This window comes from Trachypithecus francoisi, unplaced genomic scaffold, assembly GCF_009764315.1.
Source record: "Trachypithecus francoisi isolate TF-2019V2 unplaced genomic scaffold, Tfra_2.0 Lachesis_group21, whole genome shotgun sequence".
Lineage (NCBI taxonomy): Eukaryota > Metazoa > Chordata > Mammalia > Primates > Cercopithecidae > Trachypithecus > Trachypithecus francoisi.
Genome location: NW_022681467.1, coordinates 40129630 through 40144717, shown reverse-complemented (window position 1 = coordinate 40144717; position 15088 = coordinate 40129630). Strand labels below are relative to the sequence as shown.

The 15088-nt window shown below is 45.7% G+C and overlaps 1 protein-coding gene across 9 annotated transcripts in view; it reads right to left on the bottom strand.

The window, feature by feature from the left end:
- Window positions 1-2441: 2441 nt before the first annotated feature.
- Window positions 2442-15088, bottom strand: part of TTPAL (alpha tocopherol transfer protein like) — a 48810-nt gene continuing 36163 nt past the window's right edge. For 7 of the 9 annotated variants that reach the window (XM_033186495.1, XM_033186488.1, XM_033186489.1 and 4 more), the window contains 3 exons: window positions 12411-12604; window positions 10221-10331; window positions 2442-7704 (listed from right to left, as the gene is read on the bottom strand). In XM_033186495.1, the coding sequence (XP_033042386.1) occupies window positions 7426-7704; window positions 10221-10331; window positions 12411-12604 (584 nt within the window). In that variant the 3' untranslated portion in view covers window positions 2442-7425. The remainder of the gene's footprint in view (window positions 7705-10220; window positions 10332-12410; window positions 12605-15088) is intronic. The other 2 variants (XM_033186496.1, XM_033186497.1) reach the window with 1 other exon arrangement.

Here is a 15088-nt window from a genome sequence, read left to right as displayed (position 1 = left end):
GCCACTTTTACCTCGTTAAAGCTGGGAGAAAGCTTCCAGGTCCATGCTGGGCTCCTTTACTTTCTAGGTTGGTCTTGCGGGGTACCTGGTTGGGAGGTAGAACTTTCTCTTGATAATCAAAGAGACTGCCTGCCAAAGAGTAGCCGTGGACCTGATTCTCAGTATAGAGGTGTTTTTTTTTTTTTCTTTTTGGCTAGTCAAGTGAGGAATGGAGAAGGAACAAAGAAATCTGTAACTGGTTCTTTTTTCTTCTTTTTAGACAGAGTTTCGCTATGTTGTCCAGGCTGGAGTGCAGTGGTGCCATCTTGGCTCACTGCAACCTCCACCTCCCAGGTTCAAGCAATTCTTCTTCCTCAGCCTCCTGAGTAGCTGGGACTACAGGCACGTGCCACCATGCCTGGCTAATTTTTGTATTTTTAGTAGAGATGGGATTTCACCATGTTGGCCAGGCTGGTCTCAAACTCCTGGCCTCAGGTGATCCACCTGCCTTAGTCTCCCAAAGTGTTGGGATTACAGGTGTGAGCCACTGCACCTGACTGTTTTCATTTTGCACATTCAGGCTTAAGCGAGTATTCACATAATGAGTCATGCATTTGATCTGTGCAGATTGATAACAGATAGTAGGCTTATGCTTATTAATGGAAGCTGCTGTTCATCTCTTTACTCCTGTTGTGTTGGTCTGTCCATCCTGTTACCTAGGCACCCAACTCAGTGATGTCCTAATTGCTGCTGGATGACTCAAGCTACGGCATGCCTATGTTCTCAGGTGAAGAAGAATAATAGAAACCACCTAGATGGGTAGGTGTACCAAGCATTAAACAGTATCCACATGCCTGTAAGGTGGTGATTATTTCCCTCCCTCCTTCCTTTTATATATCAGTTTGAGACCTAGAGAAGTTCATGACTTCTCTAAGTGGTTACTAACCCTGTGGTTACTCAGTAAGAGCCAGGGCTTGGCTTTAGTTGTTTTTTCAATTAGACCTCATTGTCTCTTGGCCCGTAAGAATATAAGAGACAAGATTTATTAGAGACATGTAGGGGAGTCATCTGGCTCATTAATGACTCATCACCAACTCACCAGATCTACCATGGGAACCTAGTTTTTGTCTACTCTCAGGCACAGAGTGTTTGCCTCTCTACCCATCACTGACAAAGTCAAGTTAGTAGTCACCTGAAGGGAGTGACTCATGTCTTTTACTAGGTCAGCATATCCCTAGTGACTGGCACCTACTCAGGAAGGAACATGAGTATTAGGTTAAAAACATTTTCCTCAGAAGAGTGGCACCCTAAAGGGTCTTATTACTCACCCTTTAAATGCAATAATGTGAAACTTTGCTGCCATTGAGTGTATGGGTACCAAACCAGTACTGTGTAAGGAGGGGGCAGGAGGCATCAAGAAAATACTGACTCATAGCAAAGGGCCTCGTAAGACTGCTGTGAGAGAAAAGGATTTTAACAGTTAGCTTCATTTTTCTATACGTGAGAAACAGACTGAACTTAAGTTCCACAATTTCCTCGGGAAGGCTGACCTGAAGGGCTTGTTATGCTGCAATGTAAGTACTTAACCTGTTGCATCATCAAAAGTGTTCTCTTGTGTTAGAGTATTTCTCAACTGACTCATCAAGTCACCAGATCTACCACGGGGACCTAGTTTTTGTCTACTCTGGGGCACAGAGTACCAAACAGGGGACATGGAAACAGCTTAGCAAGCATGGGACCAGAGTTGGGCAAGCCATGATCCAGTTACCCCTTATGGAGTCTGGGCTTACTTCTGGAATAAAATGTTCAGTTACAACTTGGGTTTCAGAGAGGTTAACAACCACTGCTTGTATTTTCAAGAAGCCAGGAAAAAAGTCAATGTCTGGTACTTTCTTACTCTATGAAAGAGTCCTACCTTCTCTCTCTTTTCTATCTGGGGACTGGTTATTTGTCTCCTGCCATCAGGAGAAAATAGTGGGCTTGTCACAATTCCTAGGTTTGAATCCCATCCTTAGTATTTGGCTAGTTGTGTGTCATTGGGCAAGCTACATTTTCCCAACAGGAACAGTAACGTGACTTCATTAAGGGTAGCTGAAGGTTAAAAGAGATTATTTATGAGTGTCCTTAACATATGTGTGCCCAGCCCACATGCACACTCAGGGAATGGCTGGCTATCACTGGAAAGACTTAAGGCCAGTCCAAGAAGTATAGCTGGGCCTCAAGAATGTGAAAATTTGTATATCACCTCTACTGCTCTGTGTAGCTAGCTGCATTCTCCTCTACATACTGCAGCAGTGTAACTGCGTATGGTCTTCAGAGGCAGCCGGCACGTCTACAGAATGTACTGTCCTATCACAGTGCCCCTCCCTCCCTCACCTGCAGAGGAGACTGTCTCCCTGGGCTGTGAATAATGAACCTTGGAACCTTTATCCAAACTGTCATCATCACAAAAGAACCCCAAGCACATTTAACTTTTCAGAGATTTTTATTGTTTCAGACCCAGTCATGCATACTAAAATTACCTATTTTCACCACTTTGACTTAGAAAATGCACTTAGAAAAATAAACTTTGGTCAAAACAAACACTGAAGTACATGAATCCACCATGTATCCCTATGCTCAAAGCCAAACTGAATTTCAGTTTGAAGCAAGGAATGTGACCAGTGGCTGAAACGGTGCCCCAAGCTGGTCAGAAAATCAGCTCACCTCCCATTCCATCAGAGGCTTTTGGTCAGAGAGGTTTCAGGTATTTCACTTGTAACAAGTTCCTACCTGATAGGCCAAGAAGCTGAGGCATAGCCACAAGAATCCACAGCAGCAGCATCTCACTGCCTCACTAAACCTGCTGCCCAGTGAGATGAAAAACAGCTTCATGAAGCAGGAGTTTCATCACTAGCATCTCCATCCACAAATCACATTGATCCTTCCCATGAACCAAGCTCCTATTGGTTCTGATGTTTGTTACTAGCATTTTAAGCAAACCATTTCTCTAAGTTAGAAGAGCAGAAGAATGAATTTATTTATTTGAGACGGAGTATTGCTTTGTCACTCAGGCTGGAGTGCACTGGCACCATCTTGGCTTACTGTAATTGCTGCCTCCCAGGTTCAAGTGACTCTCCTGCCTCAGTCTCCCAGGTAGCTGGGATTATAGGCACGCACCACCACACCCAGCTAATTTTTGTACTTTTTAGTAGAGGTGGGGTTTCACTATGTTGGCCAGGCTGGTCTCAAACTCCTGACCTCAAATGATACGCCCCCTTCAGCCTCCCAAAGTTCTGGGATTACAGGGCATGAGCTACCAGACCTGGCCAAGAGCAGAAGAATTTAGATTTACAAAATTAACAGATCCCAATACGGAGAGGTGTTACCAGAACCAACATCTTTCCTGAATAGTAGACATGTTTCTGTTCGGTATCTCCACACCTCTCATGGCCACAGGAGATACAGTATATGGTATATAATCGGTTTAGCTAACATTTTACTACCTAAATTAAACGAGGCTTCAAAGGAAAACCTTAAATGTTGGCAACTTTAAAATGGTAAAACTTTTAAAAGGTATTATAATCACCACAGCAGTACTCTAGCTTTTGCTACCCAAATGAAAAAAAAATCCCATGATTGATCTGAGAGTCAAACAGTATTTAGAGAAATGCCTCTTACTGTCATATTTCTGGGAAAACTGTTTTGTAACCTGATTTAAAAATTTTTACTTTTATTTATTTATTTTTGAGATGGAGTTTCACTTGTCATCCAGGCTGGAGTGCAGTGGCACGATCTTGGCTCACTGCAACCTCCGCCACCTGGGTTTAAGTGATTCTCTTGCCTCTGCCTCCCAGATAGCTGGGATTACAGGTGCCCGCCACCATGCTCAGCTGATTTTTTTGTATTTTTAGTAGAGACGGGGTTTTACCATGTTGGCCAGGCTGGTCTCAAACTCCTGACTTAAGGTGATCCACCTGCCTTGGCCTCCCAAAGTGTTGGGATTACAGGTGTGAGCCACCCCGCCCGGTCTTGTAACCTGACTTATAGACCTCCTAAGTAAGTGACTCCTTGTGAAACCAGGATGAAATATGAAAGATCTAAAGCTACTTTTGCCTTAATTTTTGCAGCAGCAATAGAGTAAAAAAGAAAATGCAAGGAAAAAAATGTAAAAAATAAAGCAACCTTTGCCAAGAGCAAGTTGGAAACTCAAGACATGAAGTCAGGGTGGCACTTTTGGCTGTTTCTGTAGATTTCATCCAGTCTCTCCCCCATGAAGGCAGAACAGGGGAAGAGGCACAATTTTCCAGAATTCCATGTTGGGATATGGGGGAAGAAGAGGACGAAAATTCCCATATTCTGAAATGTATAGATACATTTGGAAGCTTTTAGGTACCAATTCATTCAGACCTAAATTTCCTAAATAACAAGCCAATTGAGGGGGAAAAAAAGGAAAAAAGCTTCTACAAAGAGAGAGTACAGTGTCTCTGTGGCAGTGAAGCCAACTAGATACCAGGAATAAAGTTTGGAGTATAGATCTCTATCACAGAATCACTCAGGGATGTTAAGCAGCTCACCCAAGGGCATGTAGTAAGGTAAAGATGGAGCCTGCGTCTCCTAATTTACTGTCCCATTTCCTTCCGACACCACACTACCTTGAATTTAGGGAAAAGTTAATTTCCAAGTGTTTGTGCAATGGGCCAGAACTTCTCCCTGAAGGAACGTATTCCCAGTTCTTGAGGTTCATGTGTTTGCCTCACCAGTGTGCTCCCCAGTGCTGAGTAAGGCTCACCGTGCTCCCTCGCTGGTCATTCCCCACCCTGCTGAGACAATGTGACGCAAACACCCTGGTGAAGCCACAAGGAGACCACCTTGATTTTCACCCAGGGAAGTCTTGGTTTTACAGCTTGGTTCAAGCTTCCTGAGGTGTCAAAACTATTTGATATCTCTTTGGAGCCAAAACAAAGCAAGCAGCTCCTGGAGGCAGATAAACTTAGGCTCCAACTCCTAGAAGCTGAGTGAAACCACTCCTTCCTTGTCCAGCTGGAAAAACCTAAGAAATAGGCCTCTCCAAATCACTTCTGGTCTTCGAGATAGTTCTCTAGGAGAGCTCTGGCCATGCCTACATTAAAACGAATGCGACTGGCCAGGAATGCAGTGTAGAATTGAAACAACAGGGCTGAGTGATTCATCCCTCTTTACCTCGTTTTTGTTTTGTTTATCTGTCTTCCTTCTTGGGACCTAAGAAAGCCTCCACCCAATTCTCCCATCCAGGCCACCAGGTTCTGAACCCCCTCCTTTAGCCATCCCACTTGCCCTACTTGGGCCTTTTCAGCAATGCTGGTCACATCGTCAGATGGAATTAGAAGCAGCCAGGAGTGCTTTTTGGCACTTCCAGCTCAGCCAGGACCCTAGAGGATCCAGGGTTACTATCCATGGTGAAAAGAACTTCCTCTAGAATTGGTATTAATGAAGTACAGTAAATTAATTTCCACCAACAACTTCTCCAGACATTTAAAAAGGTGGTAGAGATGAACAGCTAAGTAACAACAGACTGGCCTTCAAATTTCAGAGTGTTTTCTCCCTAACTGAGCTGTCCGCCTTGACTGGTTAGTCTAACAGATGCATGGAGAAGGTGCACACACAACACACAGTACTTTTCACTATTTAACACCATGATCATGTAGAATACATTAGAAAGGAAATAGGTCAAAAGCCATCATGTGAACCATCTAATTTGATGTTTGGGCTAAGACTAAAATCTTGGCAGGGAGGTTCTAAAGTGCTGAAATGCAGAACATTCAGGCTGACTGGTTCACCCACACCAAAGAGAGAAACTCAAGTGGGGCTGGGAGGGCAGGGGGGCCCAGAAGTGACCCAGCAATAATCTGCACTTGTGTTCATTTCCAGAGACCAAAATTTTTTGTTTTGAGGCGGAGTCTTGCTCTGTCACCTAGGCTAGAGTGCAGTGGCGTAATCTTGGCTCACTGCCACTTCTGCCTCCTGGGTTCAGGTGATTCTTCTGCCTTAGCCTCTCCAGTAGCTGGGACTACAGGCACCAGTCACCACGCCCAGCTAATTTTTGTATTTTTAGTACAGATAGGGCTTCACCATCTTGGCCAGGCTGGTCTCGAACTCCTGACCTTGTGATCCGCCCACCTTGGCCTCCCAAAGTACTGGGATTACAGGCGTGAGCCACCACACCCGGCCCAGAGACCAAAATTTAAGAATCTCAACTAATTAACCACTGTAGCTAGGTTTACAATATAGTACCAGAGTCTCAGGGATGGAAGGAATTCATCATACAAGATCCTGGTCACCTTTTCTGGCCTCACAAAAGCCATATTTTCCAAATTTAACCATCACTATAAAAAGAAAATTGGTGTCAGTGAGTCCCAGGAATACGTATAATAGTTTCTTTAAAGACAGGGCTAATTAGTGACACATCTCTCTTGGAAAGACGTGTACCACAAACAAAAGCAGGATCCAACCACTTGTATCTACTTATCTTCCTAGGCAGCAAATCTAACGTTCAGTAACTAAACCAAATCCCACAGCCTCAGCAGCCAAAACAGCCCTAGCTGACATTTCATCCAGCCTTATTTTATAGAGGAGAAGGTTGAGGCCTACAGAGGTCCATGTCTTGTCCATAGTTGCACACCTGGGATCCAGGCCAGAATTCTTGTAGCTACACGGGCCTGGAATCCAGCATTTTAGGTTGAGTAAAATCATTTCCTGCTAGGTCCCTGTATGATTCTATTGAGAACCAGGGCTAAGGCTTTATGGATTTGGGAAAACTTAAGTTTCTATTGCAAGCTTCAACCAATGGGTCCCAGAGGTGCTTTGGTCTCCGGCTTCCACATTTGACCACAAAGTGCTGCTTATGTCCTGATGCTTGCATGATTCAGTTAAGGTGCTTTCCAAATCCAGTGACAGCAGCTGGGGCCTTGATCTCCAGTAAGTTTCCTGATGAGCAGCAGAGGTCTGTACTTAGGGTTCCTGTGAAAAATAAACTCCCAGTCTCACGTTTGGTCACACTGCAGGTTTGGCCAAATTATTTCATACAAGTAGTTCTCACTGGCCAAACAGGTTGTTTTTCTCCTGGAAAAGTGGGATCAAAATGACTCTGGTCCTAATTTTTCTTGCTTCCAAGATGTGTAAGAACCATCACCACCCCCCAACCAAAAAGCAAAACAAAACAGATACAGCCTCCAGATTAATAGTTGCAGACTGGGATTCCAAATGTTTAAGAATCAGTGGGGACATTTTCCATGTCTTCCATGGAGTAATTCAAGTAACCAAAGGCTTACCCCAAAATGGGCTCACCCTCATATCTCACAGGCTGTTCCTCCTTCCTGCAGTTTAATTACAAGGAGCAAGACTGAATCCCTGGCCCCTTAAATTCTCCTTGTGCCTCTCCAAAGAAAAGAAGGAAAAGAATTAAAGATGGTGACCCTGGGGGACGGGCTAGTAGCAGGAGTACAGCTGTGACTTCGCAGCTCGCAAGGAGTCATCACACTGTGCATCTGAGGCCAGGCCCTCAGGCAGCAGCGTCTGGCCCAGGATGCTGTCACAGGCAGGGACAGGTTGGCAGAACTCTTTCACAAAATCGTCTTCTGAAGCTAGCAGCACCGCGTTCCAGGTGGCAGTGTCCAGCTCCCCAGCCGTGCCCCCATACTCCTTGGGGAGAATGCTTCTTGGAAGGTTTGCGTGGAGAGAGTTCAAGTCAGACCCATGGAGGAAGAACTAAAAGGGAATGAAATGAAAACACACATGTCCTTAGGTTAATCAGGAATGCAGAAATTTCCTCCATGGCAGGTGCTCAAATATCTGTTGAATGAAGAAAGGTTAATGGCAACTCTACCCTTACTTTTTTAGCCCAGAAAGCCTGGCGTATCCTTAATTATCTTTTCCTTATACCATACGCCCTGCTGGCTGGAGCTTCAGAATGTGTCCAGGATCCAGCCGCCTCACCACCACGCTAATGGCAGCAGCCACATCGCTTCTCCCTGGATTCCTCTAGTGGCCTCCTATCTGGTCTCCCTGCTCCCACTCTTGTCCCTCTGCAATCTAAGTTCTTTTCAGTGAAATTCAGATCACAGTCGTGCCTCTATGTACAGCCTTCCAGCACTCCCACCGCAGACTCTGAGGCCCATCACAGTCTGGCCTCATTACTTCTCTGAGTGCTGTCACCACCTGCCCCTCCAGTCTTGACCCAGCTGCGCCAGCCTAGCTGCTCTCCCAGCATGCTGCTCTCCCACGTGAGGGTGGTGTCCTTGCTGGCCTCCCAGATACCTAGATGGCTCACTCTCTCAAGTCTTTGCTCAAATGCTAGCTTCTTAAGGCTGCCACCTCTAACCACTCAGTTGAATACCGCAACCCTTCCCACCTCACACACACTATCCTTTTCTCTGCTTTTTCTCTGTAGCACTTGCCACATTCTAATACTAGATAACATAATTCACTGTGGCTCCCTTTAGAACATAGTCTTCCTAGGGGCAGGAGTTTTGGTCTGTTTTGTTCATCTAGAACATGCTTGCACAGAGAGTTGATCAATAGGTATTTCTGAATGAATGAACCTATGAAGGAACAAAGGAAGAACATCATGGGCCCCAAATCAGGGCATTTCACAGATGTAAAAGATCTGTCCAAAGGCTGCTTTGGTAAAAGTTCCAAACAGAATCTTTAGGGACCCACATGGCTTCACATCCAGGCAGGGAAGCCACTAAGTTAGCGGTTTGCAAATCTAGCTGTGCATCACAATTTCCTAAGAGGATTTTAAAGCACAGATTCCTGAGCTGATGAATCAAAATCTTCAGGGAAACAGCCTAGGAATCTGGAGCTGGATTTCAAGTTCCCTCCCTTACCTCCTTGAGGTTTTCTATCTATATATGTTACTTTGGAAAAGCAAGGGCCCAGGGCGGTGGCTTATGCCTGTAATCCCAGCACTTTGGGAGGCCAAGGCAGGTGGATCAACTGAGGTCAGGAGTTTGAGACCAGCCTTGCCAACATGTAAAAGCCTGTCTCTGCTAAAAATACAAAAATTAGCTGTGCGTGGTGGTGCGTGCCTGTAATCCCAACAGGAGGCTGAGGCAGGAGAATTGCTTGAACTCCAGAGGCAGAGGTTGCAGTGAGCTGAGATCGCACCACTGCACTCCAGCCTGGGTGACAGAGCAAGACTCCGTCTCGAAAAAAGAAAAAGCAAGAAAAATTCAGGGCCCAGTCTTTGCAGTCATCTTCCTAGGCCTCAGGAAGGAGAAAAATACCACCCATCCCATTTCACTCAGTGGGACTGGGAAAGGCTGAAGAGGGAAGTGGCTCCTCTGGGTCAGAAAGGAAGACTCAAAGTACCATTTATCCCTTCTTAAGTAAGAGGTAAGCTAAAAACTCACACAGCTTATAAACTTGAATTGCTCCATAAACTATACAGCAGGACAATATATTAGGCAAATGGAAAGGCTTAAGTAGCATTTTTAAACCCCATAGTTCTAATGACCATAACTTTAAAAAAAATTATTTTAGAGACAGTGTTCCACTCTGTTACCCAGGCTGGAACACAATGGCAAGACCATAGCCCATTGTTCAAGCCCATGGCAGCCTTGAACTCCTGAGCTCAAGCAATCCTCCCACCTCAGCCTCCTGAGTAGTGGAGACTACAGACATGTGCCACCACACCCACCTAATTTCTTTTTTTTTTTGAGACAGTCTTACTGTTGCCCAGGCTGGAGTGCAGTGGCATGATCTCAGCTCACTGCAACCTCCGCCTCCTGGATTCAAGTGATTCTCCTGCCTCAGCCTCCCAAGTAGCTGCAATTACAGGCATGTGCCACCATGCCTGGCTAATTTTTTGTATTTAGTAGAGATGGGGTTTCACCATGTTGGCCAGGCTGGTCTCGAACTCCTGACCTCAAGTGATCCATCCACCTTGGCCTCCCAAAGTGCTGGGATTACAGGCGTGAACCACTGCCCGGGCACACCCACCTAATTTTCAAAATTTTTTTAGAGATGGGGTCTTGCTACACTGCCCAGGGAGGCTGTTATGATAAAAATCCTGGTTCTGCTCTCTCTACTGGCAAATAATAAATTCTTATTAATTTACTGTTCCATCTTCCCCTCACAAAAGGGACTATTCATTTATTTTATCTGTAACTGTACTTTCCAAATTAGTTGTTACAGGGCAAAAATAATAAACAAGTACCAGATGTCACAAATAAATCAATGGAGGGAAAGAAAAATCTGAAGTCAACAGGATCATCACTTACTCTGTTTGCTATTTTCTCCTTTAGAAATGGCTTTATAATGGCAAAAATGCCTTTAAATATTCGAGGTTCATTCACAACATGGACTGCTTTTATCCGAATGGGGAAACCATCCTGTATGGGAAAGGCAAAGGGGTTTAGAACATCTGGAGAATCTTTCCACCCCTTCCTCCCCAGAGTTAAATCTTCATTTTCAGCCCCAACATCAGTCTGATCAGATCCTTATGGCCTCCTCAATGACAGTCCACGTGGGGCCTAACTAGAAGATGGGCCTCAGGGAAAGTCTTTCCTGGGACCCAAAACTGGGTTAGAAGAGAGGCAAACAGAGGCTGGGCGCGGTGGCCCACACCTGTAATCCCAGCACTTTGGGAGGCCGAGGCGGGCGGATCACTTGAGGTCAGGAGTTCGAGACCAGCCTGGCCAACATGGTGAAATCCCGTCTCCACTAAAAATACAAAAATTAGCTGGGCGTGATGGCACACACCTGTAATCCCAGCTACTTGGGAGGCTGAGGCTAGAGAATTGCTTGAACCCTGGAGGCGGAGGTTGCAGTGAGCTAAGATCGTGCCACCGTACTCCAGCCGGGATGACAGAGCAAGACTCCATCTCAAAAAAAAAAAAAAAAAAAGAAGAGAAGCAAACATATGAAGAGATGATGCTCTTAACAGCAGAAAACAGTCTGAGTCTACCAGGACGGATCCCGCAGATATCAGACCTTCTAGATCAGTGTTGCCCAAAGTATATTTCTCAAGATATTAGAGGTTATACAAAACAGGGCTCCACAGCAGGCAAATGAGTTTGAGAAACGCAGTCCGCTAAGCATAATCAAGTGGGTTTCCTTAACTGCAGTCCTATTCAGAGCCTTTAACATGTAAATTCTTACAGTTTAAGAATTGGACATTCTTAAACTGAAAGGGACATGCTATACAGCATTTCCCAAACTTACTTAATTTTTTCTCCTCTCCAGATGATCTTACAGTACTAACACTGATCCACACTCTTGATCCTGGCACTTGAATCTACATGGTATTCAGCAGGAGGCATCAAAAGGAGTGCCAGCGAAGGAAAGCCAGGGTTGGCTCAAAGCCAGAATCCAAATGTTTGATAATGTCCAAATGTAAACTGATTTATTTAAATAATAAACCTGGTGCACCACAGGGACTGAAACATTTGTGGAATCCAGTAAAAAGAGCTACTATATCACTGGTGCCCCATAGTTCACAAAGGACAACACCCCATGTGGCAGGTGTTGAACAAGTAATCAAAACCTGTCACAGCTGTGACAGGCTATATTTTCTCTAGGTCTCCACTTCCCCATCTATCAAAAAGGAAAAGTAGTTCTTGCCTTGCCTATCTCAGAGGATTCGCTGAGGGACTGAATGGGCCCTGATTACTGTAAAGCACTGTGCAAGCCATTAAACATGGTGTAGATATGGAGGGAGCACCACAGTCCCCAGTGAATGTTCTGAAACACAGAACATGAGATTTGAAGCATCTGACCAAAATACAGCCCAACAGAACAGCATATCCCCCAGGTCCACAGAGGGCAGGAGGGGCTCCAGCACCTTATGCAGAAGCATAATTTCTTAGGGTTTTTAAAAAAATTTTTTGGGACAGAGTTTTGCTGTTCTCGCCTACGCTGGAGTGCAATGGCGCAATCTCAGCTCACTGCAACCTCTGCCTCCCGGGTTCAAGTGATTCTCCTGCCTCAGCCTCCCAAGTAGCTGGGATCACAGTTGCCTGCCACCATGCCCAGCTAATTTTTTGTATTTTTGGTAGAGATTGGGTTTTACCATGTTGGCCAGGCTGGTCTTGAACTCCTGACCTCAAGTGATCCACCTGCCTCAGCCTCCCAAAGTGTTGGGATTACAGGCGTGAGCCACTGCGCCCAGCCAGTTTTGTTTGTTAGGAGAATTTTTCCTCTGCCTTCCAGACCAAAAAAGGCAAAAAGCAGTTCCCTAGCTTTTTGGATTCTTGTCTTCCTGAAGTACCTATTCCAGAGAGTACCTGCGAGACTGATGAGAACAAGTGGTAAATAGGACTTTTACATTTCTTCACATGATGTTTTTGTGTTTTTCAGATTGCAGGTGTGGGGTGTGCAGTTTGTGTATCATGTGAGACCCACAGTAAATGGACAGGCCCTGGGGAAAGCCAAAGCCACAACAAAACAGGCAGGACAGATAGGGGTCTTACCTGGAGGATGCCAATCACCTTTTTGGCTATAAAAGGGCCAAAGTGAGATGCTTTTGATAAACTCACTCCTTTGTAGTCTGCAAGAATTACAATTCCATTCACCTGGGTTTCTTCAGACTGAATGAGTTTTTCTAAGGTCAAGTATATGGCTCGGATGTTTTCGGTAATTGGATAGTTGCTTGGTATCCATCTGTCTAAGGTCATAAGAGATTGACAGTATGTTACAGAAGTTAATATAAATAAGGGATCAAAGATTTATCTCCTATCACTGTTGTTTCAAAATGGAAAAGAAAGATACTCTAGTAGCCATGACTCTATTTAGGTTAGTAAATGGAATAATAAGCAGCAGCTGGTTTCTTAACTCCAAACAGCAGCGCATTTTGCGAGGCAAATACAATTGAGTGTTGAGGTTAAGAGCATGAGCTCTGGCTGGGCACAGTGGCTCATGCCTGTAATCCCAGTACTTTGGAAGGCCGAGGTGGGAGGATTGCTTAAGCCCAGGAATTCAAGACCAGCCCAGGCAACATGGCGAAACCCCATCTCTACAAAATACACAAATATTAGCCAGGTGTGGTGGGGTGTGGCTGTAGACCCACTACTTGGGAGGCTGAGGTGGGAGGATCACTTGAGCTCAGGAGATTGAGGCTACAGTGATCATGCCACTGTACTCCAGCTGGGTGACAGGGTGAGACCCTGTCTCAAAAAAAAAAGATGCACTCTGAAGTCAGACACACCTGAGGTTTGAATGTTACTAGCTGTGTGACTTTGGGCACGTTACTATAATACCTCACTCTAAGCCCTGATGTCCTCACAAGTAGAATAGGGTGAAATACCTTCATGGACATCTGTGCTTTCTGCCATCACGTATCTTCCCTTATCTTCATAGCACCAACCTGATTTTCCTTAGGGAACCACCTCCTCCCACTCTAGCCATGCAGTTTGGATAGAACTGACTTGACTCCTGACTCCAGAGGTGAGAAAGTGATTGGGGATTGATTGGCCAATGATTGGCCAATCTGACAGCACATCCTTCTGGCCACAGTGTGTGATCCAAGCCAGGTCAAGCAGAGTCAAGGAGACTCAATTCTAGGACCCTGGCCCTTTGGAAAGAGATCTCTCTTCCCTCTTGTAGTTTTGAGGCGGTGAGTCTGAGATTCACAGGACCCGTGAGGCAAGAGAGCTGGCCTGGGAATGAAGCCCCTGCCGAGGACAGCAGTGGTGGGGACAGCTTTCCAGTGCCAGAGTTGGGGCCCCTGAATGGAAATATGGCTGGACTTCAGTTATCTGAACAACTGAGTTTTTTTGTTTGTTTCAGCCAATGTGAGTTGGCTTTCTGTCACTTGCCACACAAAGACTGAGTCTTGGCCAGATGTGGTGGCTCAAGCCTGTAATCCCAACACTTTGGGAGGCCAAAGCGGGTGGATCATCGGAGGTCAGGAGTTCAAGACCAGCCTGGCCAACATGGTGAAACCCTGTCTCTACTGAAAATACAGGCCGGGCGCGGTGGCTCAAGCCTGTAATCCCAGCACTTTGGGAGGCCGAGACGGGCAGATCATGAGGTCAGAAGATCGAGACCATCCTGGCTAACACGGTGAAACCCCATCTCTACTAAAAAATACAAAAAAACTAGCCGGGCAAGGTGGCGGGTGCCTGTAGTCCCAGCTACTCGGGAGGCTGAGGCAGGAGAATGGCGTAAACCCGGGAGGCGGAGCTTGCAGTGAGCTGAGATCCGGTCACTGCACCCCAGCCTGGGCGACAGAGCCAGACTCTGTCTCAAAAAAAAAAAAAAAGACCAGGCTGGCCAACCCTGTCTCTACTGAAAATACAAAAATTAGCCAGGCATGGTGGTGCACACCTGTAGTCTCAGCTACTTGGGAGGCTGAGGCAGAAGAATCACTTGAACCCAGGAGGCAGAGGTTGCAGTGAGTCGAGATCGCGCCACCGCACTCCAACTTGGGCAACAGAGCGAGACTCTGTCTCAAAAAACAGCTGAGTCTTGACTCATACACGACCTTGACAGGGGTACTGTGAGGATGGAGCACAGTGCTGTGTTCCCCTCCTCTTTCCACGGTGGATACTTTTCTAATACGCCCCGTGTATTTAATGATTCTTTCCTCTCTTTGGGAAAAAAAAAAAAAGAAAATGCCCACTTTTTACTGTTAACCACTGTTCTCAAGAAAATCCCAGCAAAATCTATGTACCTCTTTCTTAAAAGATAAAACCTCACGTTTGCCAACTATGGGATATGTGATATGTGCAAAATTCTTTTTTATTTTTATTTTTTTGACGGAGTCTTGCTCTGTCACCCAGGCTAGAGTGCAGTGGCATGATCTCGGCTCATTGCAACCTCTGCCTCCCGGGTTCAAGCGATTCTCCTGCCTCAGCCTCCAGGACAGTTAGGATTACAGGCATGTACCACCACACCCAGCTTTTTGTATTTTTAGTAGAGACGGGCAGGGTGGCGGGGGCGGGGGGGCGGTTTACCATGTTGGCCAGCCTGGTCTTGAACTCCTGACCTCATGATCCACCTGCCTCAGTCTCCCAAAGTGCTGGGATTACAGGCATGAGCCACCGCACCTGGCCTGATATATGCAAAATTCTCATGAAAGATCTTTGTCCCCAAATTGTGCCAACGTTGCTGCCAATTAACCCTGCCTCTATGTAACTGGATATCATCC